Genomic DNA, 12,616 nt, shown 5'->3' with positions numbered 1-12,616 from the left:
TTTTATTGACTTGTATTATGACACACTGTTTTTAAATACGAATAAAACTATTTCTATTTCTATTTCTGTTTCTAACTTTCCATTACTTGCCAACCCGTAAAGTAAAACGAATCCGTCGCTTCAGCGTCTTTGAAGGTCTTTGGGGCCTAAACCGTTAATCGCTAAACCATAGAGATATGGATTTGAGGATTTTTTAAAAATAAGTTTAATTTTCTACAAATTTTTTTCTTACATTTTTCTTTAGAGTCTTGGAAGTACGGGTCAAAGCGCAAGTTTTCAAGATTTCATTTTTTTTTCTCAAGTTCCTTATCAAAAATTATATTAATAAATTTAAATTAATATTAAACGATTAAACGCCGAGAAGAAGTGCCCCTATTTTTATTCTACGTACTATTTTTTTGAGTTTAGAAAATATTACGATTTTGTATCTGTAAAGTATTTGAACTTGATTGAAATAAGTAGGCCCTAAAAGAAAAAAAATGTCTACATCAATCAAGCGTCATTAAAATTTGTCGGAAGAAGATCTGTAAAAAATGAATGGTAAGACGAATTTCTGTTTTGCAAAGTTTGTTACTTTGTTGTTAGCATTACCCTCAACGTTTGCAAGCATTTTTTTCTTCTTGGTGGGCATATCCTCCGACATTTTGGATGATATCAACGAAATGTCAAGAAGGCAATTATTTGAATTAGTTAAAAATGATAAACGGCCACACCTTGTACGATTCAGAACCTGGTAAAGACTTTATAGTAAATCACTATAACACATCAAATATCTTTTTAGTGAAAAGGGTAATAATAACTTACGTCATGATCAGAACATTTACTTATGGCCAGAATGGATTAACAAAAATGACGATTTGGCATTGCAAGAATACGAATTTGCGTATATAGGTTATCATTTTGAAAGTAAGTATTTTTTCTAGCATAAGATTAAAACTAAAAGTAAAATTCACCAAAAATTTATTATAGTTTAACTATGTCCCAAACTTGAATCCTTAATTAGTTAAAACCATTCGTAAATTAAAAACAATTTTGTCTTAAGTGATAGTATAGAAAACGTTTATTACAGTAGTGAAAACCGTTTCTTTGTATCTGTTCTCTAATGCACGTTATTTAGATTTAAAGTTGAAACTATGACCTCGTAACCGGCTCTTGAGCTTGGTCCAATATTAAGATTAAATGGCTTTTGACACTGGCAGAGTTTAACAAAATTTACAAAATTTCTCCGATGTTTTCGCGAGGTTCAAGATAAAATTAAGTACAGAAACTAGTCGAAAAAGTAGTTAATTTTTGATTTTGTGTAAGATGTGTCAAAAATGTTTATGCAGGGTGTCTCAGCTAAGACTTTCGAGCTTAATATCTCAGTTATTTGTCAACGAATTGTTATGAAATTTACAATGCACATACTTAAGGAGGTGGTCTTTCAATTAGAGGCAAAAAATGACCTCAAGTTAAAAAATAAAATTTTAAAACACATTTCTTTTATTTCAAATTAAGCCAAATTACCCCGAAAAATAAATGGCCACACAAAAAAAATTAACCAAATAGCTCGGCTGATCCAAGAAAAAAATTAAATTTTGTTGTTAAAAACTTGATCCAAATTTTGATAGTAATTTGGGCAGTCACCTTTTGAAACAATTGATGAAGCATTTCTATGTGGCATTTTGTGTACCACTGAAAAAAAACTCAAAAGTGTGCGCGCTGTCAGAAAAGTAAAATTGTTTTAATTTGGTGAAATTACTTTAAAAACCAACAACAGTGGCTGAGATTTCTGTGTTGTTGAAAAAGGAATCAATATTCGCCTATGGAAAGTGTCGTTGGACTTTTTGTGAAATGTTATTTATGAAATTTAAAGTTCAAAGAATTGTCAATAATTTGAAGACACAGGAAGCGTACCTGAACTAAATCGAGTGAGGACAAAACACGTCACTGGAAACGAAGCAATAGTTGGGGCTGTAATTCAAGCTTTTGAAGAGAATCCAATCAACAGTGTACGAAACATTTCCAAAGTCCTGAATGTTCAAGTGATTAGAATTTTTCAGTTGTTGTTCAGTCTTTTAGTACTTTTTGAAAGAATTAAAGCATCCAGTACCAAAAGTAAGTCAAAAATATAGTTTTTTAACTTTGTATCGGTGAGAGATAATTGTAAAATGTCCCTTGCATGACAGCTACGTTTCTGCGAGTAGAATTGACCAAAATTCAATCGTAGTGCTCATTTGTCTCATAGATATCTACGCTTTTGCATCTGTACCCACGTTTAACAGTTTGTTTCTCATTTTTCTCGCGAAACAGACGTCTTCCACGAACGAGTTTTTTCTGACAGCATTTTTCACTGACGATAAATTTCTTAATGTAAGTTTTAAAAGGCATGTAAAAATTACGTTTTCAAGACTTGAGTTGTTGCATTAATTGGATTTTAATCTTTATCTTCTAAAACATCTGCATTTTAAATTTCATGAAAATCCGTTGACAAATATCTAAGCTATCACGCTCGAAAGTCTTAGCTGAGACACCCTGTATATCATCAGGTTTTTTGATGACTGAGTGGGTTCAGTGATAAGAGGATTCTATGAAAAGAGGCGGTTGTGACGTCACGATTTCTTTCTTAATTTTTCATCGCGGAAATTTTGAAAAGATCCTACTGGTATAGAACGAACGATATTTTCAAGTTCTGGTAAAATAAAAAACGTATAAAATAAGTTGCCAATGCCTTTAAGAAAAACGCAAACTAAAAGTTTGAGGGCTGTCGTTATGCAACGAACGTATGCGAGTTGCATACTTAGATATTTTCGCATAAGTGTTATTCCACATTTTTTTTTGTTGGAACATTTTAATTTAATACACGTTGCTATGGAAGCGTGTTTAAAAATAATAAAGACATGTTTCTGTCGGAAACGTGTTTAAAATAGTGTTGATAATCTAGGATTTAGATATTAAAAAGAAGGCCTAAAATGTTACCAACAAAAAGTTATAAAACCTTTAGTACGCTTATAACTTTCTTCAAAGTAATTTCTTTGCTTGTCTCCTTTTTCTCATCTAGCCTAATGTCTAAAGCTTTATAACTTGCATTTAGAGTTTTGTTTGAATAAACCAGAATAAAAAATATTTAATTGAACGTAGGACACTGGTCTATGGTCGATAATAATAATTATTATTTATAATCTGACCTATTATATTATAATATTCCTCGTTTTATATTCAAATTAGTTTCTTCAACTTTTTTAATGTTTTGTTTTAATTTTTAGCTATTTTATTCTTTTTTATTCAATTATTATCTACACTGCCGTTCAAAAAATTCCGAACACCTCTAAAATTTCCACTGTGGTGCATGAAAAATTGTAAAATCTTTTAAATTGTGTTTTACAAAGAAACAGTATCTTAGTAGTGAGAAAACAAAATGAAACAACAAAAAGTTAACAAGTTCTTTCAGATTTTAATTAGTGTCAGTAAATTGTGTAGTTGTCTTATTCATTGTAACGTACCATTCTGTAATACGTAACTTTTAATTTGCATTTACTAGTTTCATTTCATTTTATTTTACAACTTAATTTACTTCGACGTAATTAATGACTATGCTTGTAAATGATGTAAATTAAAAAATGCAAATTATTATTATTATTATTAAAACAATAAAATATTAAAGAAACTAACATTAAAAAAAACGTAAAAGAAAATTAATAGTTTAAAATTATTAAGGGGTGTTGCATCCAAGAGCACCTGTAACGTCTACTCGTACTTTGCTTTGGCAATGTATTTTTGAGAAATTTGAACATTCTTCCTCCAGTGCTACTCTTAAGTTATTCAACGTCCCCAGTAGCGGTTGGCGTAGTAGTTCTACTCTTTTGACAAGAAAATCCCAAACCTAGACTCATCTGTAAAGAGTACGGTTTTACATTTGTTGTTGTCTCAACAACTACTACTGTTAATTTAGGATCTCCAACTAGTTTTTTAGCAAACAAACCTGCTTCCTTTAGTCTTTTCCAGACTTTTGGAGGTAAAATTTTTACCTTTCAAACGTCAGTTATTCATCTAGCAAGGATAGCTGATGAGAATTCGTTATCTCACAAAACAGAAAAACCCAGAAAACGGTTTTTTTAAACCCCATTAAGACAATAGATAATTGATTGGTTGAACAAAATTTATACCAAAATTAAATTAAGGGCCGGTTTATAGAAAGCACCATTAAAATTTAATTCGTTGTTAAAAGTTGAATAAAATTTACTTGAATTTGGTCACGTGAGCAGTTAATCACGCATTTAAATGCAGACTAAAAATTAATGACGCTTTTATAAACCGGTTTTTAGTACTTTACATTTAAAAGATTAAAGGTCCCGAATTTTTTGAGCGCCAAAGTACAATGTGTTTTTAAATGATTCTCATCTAGTCGTTTGTGAATTTCCCATGTAAAATCAGAAATGCCGCTTTGTAGAATTAATGACAACTTACAGTTTTGACATTTATTGACAAAAAATTCAATTGAGCAGAGCGGTAAAAATTTTTTTACATGTAAATTAATTTCAAAGTTAACTAGTTGAGAATCATTAAAAAACACTTTGTATATTTTAACAAGTTTTTTCTACCTACTTCTTTTTAATTTTTTTGAAAAGTTTTAACATTTTTTTGGTTTTTGTTTTTCTTTTCTTTGTAAATGACTTTTTCTCAAACCCTGCAGCTTTCTTCCTGTGTTTTGACTCTTTTCTTCCAGTCATTTATCTAATGATGCTTAAATATAAGATTCCCCTTTTCAATGTCTTGTTGAAAGTATTAGTTGTTTCAAAACTATAAAAAGGCCAACGTCGCATTTTACCGAATTATTTTTTTAAATAAGATTGATAAAATTGTGAAATAGCTATGAATGATTAGATCTCTTATTGAAAGTGTAAATTACATTAGCTATTATTGTTTTAAATTGCATGATTTTAAATTGTGACGTTGGCGTTTTTATAGTTTTGAAACAGCTAGTATGCATTAATTTTACATTTTACAGTCGACAAATCAAAGGCTAGTTTTGACATTCAAAACCTGACAATTTTTCCGTATGCAGCTTATCCTGGTGAGGTTTTGATAATAATTACTGCTAAGAAAAAAGCCAATTCTCTAGTAAGTTAATGAAATATTTTTAAACTTTGAAAATAAAGGTTCTGTTATTTAGCGAATAGACCTTCCTAAAGATATCTTTGGCGAAAGTGGATACAAGCTTTGTGTTCTCAATCTTAAACCTTACAATCCTGTTGCTCTTATCGAGGGAGGAGCAAGTCGAGTTGTAGCCTCATCATCCGACATTCATGTCGACGGTAGTTTATCATATGATAAGAATTTTAAAGACAGATCACACAAAGGACTCAAGTTTTATTGGACATGTAAACAAACCTTGCAACCACCTACTTTCTGTAAAAGTGGGATTATCTCCAAAGAAAAACGCTTTACCATTCCTAAAAAATTTGTCAAGGAAGGTGATTCGTTTAAAATTACCTTAACTCTGAAAAGTACGTTTACAACTACAGCCGCAAAACAGCAAACAGTTACAGTCAAAAGTGGAGTCGCAAATCTGATGATTATGTAAGTTGCATCAAATATGGAATTTACCCAACCTTTGTCTAGATGTAGGAAAAATTGCCCACCAGAAATGAAAATATCAAGTATTAAGGCAAGAACGATCTTCAAAGTAAATTGCAAGCAAAACTGCGGTGGTATCAATGAGACAACAGACTACATTTGGACGATCAAATCGAAAACAAATCCAGACTTTTCGTTCGATTATAAAAAAAAATCACGATTTGGCAGAATTGGACCAAAATTCGTAATTAAACCAAATGCTTTAAAAACAGATACGTACACTGTAAGTGTTAGTTTGAGTCCTAAAGCGATACGTACTGGCACTGCAAGTTTTGAAATCAAGTTTGGAGAACTGGAAGGTGTTAGAAGTTGCTCAATCGAACCGAAAACTGGACAAACTCTTGTCACTAAGTTCCGTTTGGTGTGCATTCAAGTGTCGGAAAATGATACATTTACGTACGAGCTGTATGGCAGGGATAAAAAAGGTGCGTAATCAATAATCATTATTTGCGTAGCCAGATATGCTTAACTTAACGAGCATAATGTTTGCCAAAACGAGTGTGCGCAGTGAACAAATTTTGCAAATTTTACAAGTTAAACACTAATAGCAACACAAAAGGTAACAAAAATATTGTACCGATATTTAACAGGGTTTCTATAAATAAATAAATTTTTTCAGTGTTTTCCGGGTAGAATTTAGAGAAAAATCTTCCAAGACAAACAAAATTGAAGTTTTTTTTTAACAAATTGTAATTGCACAGCTCAGATAAGTCTTTTAATTGTAATTTTACTTTCTTCCGATTATTTTTATGAATATACTCTAGGTTGTGTAAAACGTGTAACACGAAAAGTAACCAGCTGCAGAAAAAAGTATTTTTGTTCCTAGATATTGTTGTCTTTTTGACAATGTAAGGCTAATTTACTAGCGTAGAAATGAGAAATATTATATTTGTTCTTTTCGAATTCAGTTTCTACACAGACAATAAGAGTTAGTTTTTATTTAGTATTCTGCAAAATTTTTCTAACATCAAGTCTTACGACTGAAATGCTGTAACTTAGGCCTGCGTATATTTCTTGATATTTTAGTAATAGAGACCGGATTTTTGGGAAGAGGTTAAAAACTCTATTTAGATGTCAAAAAAGTTTGTAGAAAAACAGAAATTAGGTATGAAAACGAACTCACTAAAATCTAATCTAATCACTAACTAATTTTTTCACAATTCCTTGAGTACATTTTACAAAAAATCACGCTTAATTCACGAGTTTAATAAGTCAGAAAATAAGTAGTTTCTCATAGTGGCTTCACTAAAATAATGCTTTGCATTTTCAAGGTCAAGTGAATGTTTAGAAGAAGAGAAACACAAATAAATTGAAACATAATATTCTGAATGAATAAAAAAAACAATAGGTTCAATACGAGTAAGAGACTGATAAGCTAATTAACAAAAAAAATTAAAAAACAGTAAAACTAAAATTATGAATTTCTAAATGACTAAAATTAAAATCAAAAAACTATAGAACGGCAAAGTGAGAACATTAAGAAATTAGATTACCGAAATTATAAGACAGTGAAACAACGAAAAGCCGAAAAAGTTAGAAAATACGAGAAATTAAGAAACTACAAATCTGAAATACTGACAATTAACTTAAAAACTATGAGATTGAATGACTGGAAGCGTAAGAACATAAAAAATAAGAGTGTTATTAAAAGTTGAAAAATTTAAAAAAGTCAAATGGATCACCCAATTTTTTGTTTTTGCTTCTCAAAGATCATTAAGGGTGGATTTTACAATAGTTAGATAAACTCAGAATAAGTTATTTGTGGTATAATTTCTATAGTTGCTATTGTTACAACAATATATTTTTCAAAATTTAACCTCAGGATAAAGTTATCTGACGATTGTTATAGCAGCCCTAAGTGGTTTAAATAAAAACATAACTATTAAATTTTAAAGGGCCAAGTTAATAATTAAAAAGTTTAAGTTTTTGTGTGGGAATTTTGCGAAACAATTGAGTTTTTGCTAAAAAACTTACGAAATGTTTGGGCATAAAAACTAAATAATTACTAGAATCAGTCTTTGTCAAACATAAATCGATCCACAAATTATCTACGATTTTTGGACCTAAGTGTAATAGAAAACTTGAAATGTTCTTTGAAAACAGCGAAATACCAAATAGTTTACAAAATAATCAATCAATTTTTTGTTCAGTTTTGAAAGCCTTGTTTATGATTGGTCAATTTTACAGTTGGGAGTGCAATATTCGTCTGATATCCAATGACAAAAGCATAATTTTTTATATTTTTATTGGTCAATTACTAATACCTGGAATACATGAGACAGTGAACAGTTTAAAGGCCGGTCTTTTTTACACAACAGGATTTCACCTTAGATGCTTATAAAATGGTCAATTCTGTTTAGTTTTTGGAATAATTTGTTTTTTTTTGACAAAAACACACTTTTTTTATTACACACAAACTAAGAATCATAGAAAAGTTGGTCTTTTACACAACTAATTAAAATCTACACTGTTCGTTTAAAAAAATTATTAATTAGGTACAATTAATAATTAAAATAAATACATTTTTAAAATCAAAATTAATTTTAAGAGATCTACGTAAATAATTTTTTATCATCAAATTGAGACTGATAAAAAATTGTATAGTATTAAAAAATAATTTAATATACAGGATGAGTCAATAGTGGGTTACATCTGACATGTTCTAAGATGTAACCAAAAGTACTAATTGCACTTTCCACTTGTATACTTCGTTTGATTTTTAAAAACATGAATTGAATCAACGCTGGTTTCTTATCTTTTAAATAATGATAATCTATAATAAAATTTAAGCAAAACTGTCAAGATAAACTTGACACAACCCAGAACAATGTAATCGAAATCGTGGATTAAATTTAATTTGGAGTTGTTGAAACTATGGTGAATGTTGGTTGTGCGAATACCGATTTGCTCAGCTGGAATCAATATTATTGGTTGTATATTTATAGAAATTCCGAAATATTCCACTATTGAGTCACCCTGTGTAGGGTTCCTTCCGAGAAGACAAGGCGAATTCCGAGTTTACTGCGTTATACATAAACAATATAAAGATTCAGGGCTTTCCTACAAAGGTGCACTTTGTATTGTTGTATTGGGTTTTCTTTAAATTCTGACTAGAAATTTCAGTGTTTATTGTTGTTGTTTATGGTGAAGATGAGTGTGAAAAATAATAATGTAAAACAATTTCTTGAAAAAATTGCTCTATTTTGAAGAAAAGAAAAATTTTTGTAATTTGAAACGGCAAATTACAAAAATTCAAGATTTTTTAACTCCTAAGTGAAGTTATTTTTTTGAGAAATTGTATTATATTATTCTTCACAATTATCTACACCATGATCAAGAATAAACACTGAAACTTTTAGTCTGCATTTAAAGAAAACGTTATTTAAAGAGTGATTTTAAAACTATTGTATCTTTGTGGGGAAGCCTCGAATCTTATTTTTTTATATTTGGATTACTGAAGTGATCTTCTACAGCGCTCTGAACTCGGAATTCGCCATTTAGAGATACCTCGTAAAATTAAAATTGCATATTTTCAAAAATTAAATGTTCATACAATGACAAGGAAACTTTAACGCTGAGAAACTAAAAACACAAAAAGCAAAAAAATATTGAGACTCAAATTTTGAAGAACTAATCGACTGAAAAAATGAGAAACTTAAAAAACTATAGATCTGGAAAAGAGAAACACTAGTAAATTGAAATATTAGATTCTGAAAAAAAAACTAATACACTAAGAGACTGAAAAGCTAAAGAACTTTAAGACAGGAACACAAAAAAGTAAAATACAGTATAATTAAAAATCTACAGGGTGACTCAAAATTGACTCCCGTACTTTGGGAATTTGATTCAGGGGGCTAATACAAATCGAAAGTTAAAAGTAACAAAATTTCTAATTATTCTTCGTTATCGAGTTGTTGATAAAAATGTAAATAATAAGCTTTATCCTGTCATTCCAATTATGTATGCAAGATAATTCATAAGTTGATGTTAGGGATGTTAAAATTCTTTAAATCGCTTTCTCTAGTGACAAGTATTATTAATTTTCTTTGGTTTTGTATGCTCGAAATGATACGAATCTACTGCATTAGTACATTCGAGATTTTATCGTTATGTTAAAAGCTTGGCTATAATTTAGATGTGTGTATGGCAATGACACTGCTGAAGCTAGGGCATATGCGGAAAAGTTTCCAAATCGCATTGTATCATATTTTGGGACTACAATTATGGTAAATTCGCTTTAAATAAAATTTAGTGTTTAAATTTTAAATTTTAGTTTTTTGACAATAACTCGATAACGAAGTCCAATCGGACAATTTTTCACTCTTTACTTTCGATTTGTTTTAGTCTTCTGAAACAAATCCTAAAAGCACGGGCGTCAATTTTGAGACACCCTGTATAGATCTAAGTGACTGAAAGAGTGATACTCTAAATTAAAAAACTATGAAATTATATAAGAAAAAACATTATTAATATAAGAGGGCAAAATCATGAAAAAATAAAAAATTAAAGAAATTAATACAGTAAAACCTTTCTTAATGGACACCCCCGAATAACGGACACCTCTTCACAACGGAGATTTTTGTAGTAACATAACAAAACCTATATTAAAATGTACACCTTCCATTAGTGGACACCTCTCTACAACGGACAGTTAAAATTTTTTCATTGGTGTTCGTTGTTGAGAGGTTTTACTGTAATATAAATTACTGGAAGCCCAAAGAACTAAAATAAAATACCTATTATATTGAAAAAAAATTATGTAATAATTTTAAACAATGTACTAGTAAAAAATTGAAACTATATCTTATTTTAAATTAGGAACACAACTGAAAGATGATTAAAACTTATGTCTCAAGTTATTTCAAGTTTTAAGAAAAACCATTAAAAACTACGTGTTAGGAATGTTTCCTAAATTTGGTCTCTAGTAATAAGTGGCCCGATGTAACTGCAGCATTAACTATATATTTCTTAAACGTAACGTGGTGATTTTTTTAATTCTTCTTAAAATGTCTTAAATTATAACTTTTAGCTAAGGTTACAAACCGTGTAGACTGGATATTTAATTAGCAATAAAGTTAAATTTGTTTGAATTCCCGTTAAGTATGTGTTTATTGTTTAGCTCATATCTCATTTTTATTTCCAAGATTTATTCAGTTGCTGCCAAAACCAGATTTTTCTTCATTTTAGATCCAACAATTGAAGAGTTTCTAATAGGCGGTAACAGCCCTGACATTTTTACTAAAACATTCCCATTACCAACTTCCGAAAATTCAAATTTTGTTGTCAAAGTAATGAGAAAAGGTGAACCCAAACGTGAAATTCCACTAGACGTCGTAGTAACGTCGAGTTTAGGCGATAAAGACTCAGAAGAGGCTTTAGGAGTCTTGAAAGATTACTACAAAGAATCAGATATTTCTGCCGGTGTTGCCAGTAATTCATCTGCTGAAAGACAAAAAGCATTGCAAAATTTCAATGTATTAGTCGATGAAGTGATGGAAAGTGTACGCAAGAACGAAAAGGTGGACGAATTTATTAGAAATTTGAAATTACAAGCAGCCAGTGACTTTTCTAAAGTATTTTCGCGTCAATTTAAGTTGGTTTTGTAAACTTGATTATTTCAGTCACCACTCGATACAATTAACGAGGTTTTGCAAGTGAGTAACACCATAACAAACCTTCACATTCAAGCCAGGGAAAAGGAGTTACCCAAAGCAGACCCCGAACTTGCTGAAGCAACGACCAAAGTTTGCAAAACAATGAGCCATAAGTTCTTAGAATTGTTGAAAAAGGAGAAATATCCATTGACGCTCGACGACAAAGCTCTGCAACATTCTCGGTTACTTACTTTACTCTTAGAATCTAAACTTGTGACTAAAGTTTGTTTTTCAGGATCGTAGAGAAATGTGTGCAGACTTATGGCAATGCTGATTATACACTTGTGGCTCCAAAGGAATACAATCTGACACAACTGGAAATCATCAAACAAGAATTTGAACAATACGAGAATTTCGACGAAAAATATTTCGAAAATATGCAAAAGGTATTTCGTTCTGCTTCCGTCTTCTGTAGCTCAGTTATTGTTATAAGTAGTACATTTGTGCAGACAACTATTATTTGCACATTTGTATGGACGTATATTATTCTAGCTGTCTGTTAGTACAAATATACAGAAACTTGTGAAAAATAATTTTCAAATCTATTCTCACTGTCGTGTGATTTTCAAAAGACTAGTTTTTGACATTTATTGTTTGAATTTTCTATTACCTTTCTCGTTCTTAGAATACCCGTTTTGTTTGAACTTGGTGGTTTTGTTCCACGGACATTAAATTAAAAAAAACTTTGACACAAAAAACATTAGACTTAGCAAAAATTACTAGTACATGTTAAGAAGAAACAAAATGTGCACAATTTGAATCCATGAAATAAGCCCATACAAAAATACGCACAAGAAAAAAGCTCACAGAAAAAAGCCCACAAGATAAATGCTCACACGGAGAAAAGCTCACACCGAAAAAACCTTACACAGAAAAAAAAACACACATAGAAGTAAACGCATTTAGAAAAAAACCCATATGGAAACAACCCCACATAGAAAAAAACCCACAAAGACATAAGCCCACCTAGAAATAATAATAATTTATTTCTATCAATTTATACAGATGTAGTAACAAAATTGATGCGAAAAACGTCAGTATTATACACAAAAATAACAATAACATAAAAATAATTTTAAGACATGCACAGGTAAACTATTGCATAGTTTTATTTCTGCATAATGAGAATTTTTTTCCGTCAATGTAAGTTTGTGTCTTGGATACTCTAAGCCTACTTTGCGAGTGTTGTACTTATGGTCGTTAGTGACATTAAATAGTAGATTCTGTTTAAAGAAAAATAAAAGTAATCTATATATGTATAAACCAGTTACTGTCAAAAAGTTATTGCTTTTAAAGATGTTCCTACAAGCTTCATTAATTTCAACTTAAACATGTTCTCATGACTT

At 30.2% G+C, this 12,616-nt stretch overlaps 1 protein-coding gene across 1 annotated transcript in view; it reads left to right on the top strand.

The window, feature by feature from the left end:
* Positions 1-437: 437 nt before the first annotated feature.
* LOC103314620 (uncharacterized) overlaps positions 438-12,616 on the top strand; it is a 56,706-nt gene continuing 44,527 nt past the window's right edge. The window contains exons 1-9 of the mRNA XM_064354945.1: positions 438-540; positions 586-733; positions 782-906; positions 4,988-5,100; positions 5,153-5,559; positions 5,602-6,041; positions 10,804-11,189; positions 11,238-11,452; positions 11,506-11,656. Coding sequence (XP_064211015.1) covers positions 534-540; positions 586-733; positions 782-906; positions 4,988-5,100; positions 5,153-5,559; positions 5,602-6,041; positions 10,804-11,189; positions 11,238-11,452; positions 11,506-11,656 — 1,992 coding nt within the window. The 5' untranslated portion in view covers positions 438-533. The remainder of the gene's footprint in view (positions 541-585; positions 734-781; positions 907-4,987; positions 5,101-5,152; positions 5,560-5,601; positions 6,042-10,803; positions 11,190-11,237; positions 11,453-11,505; positions 11,657-12,616) is intronic.

This window comes from Tribolium castaneum, chromosome 2 (assembly GCF_031307605.1).
Source record: "Tribolium castaneum strain GA2 chromosome 2, icTriCast1.1, whole genome shotgun sequence".
NCBI classification, from domain to species: Eukaryota; Metazoa; Arthropoda; class Insecta; order Coleoptera; family Tenebrionidae; genus Tribolium; species Tribolium castaneum.
The sequence above is the reverse complement of the archived record's forward strand: the minus strand, read 5'-3'. Positions and strand labels throughout refer to the sequence as shown.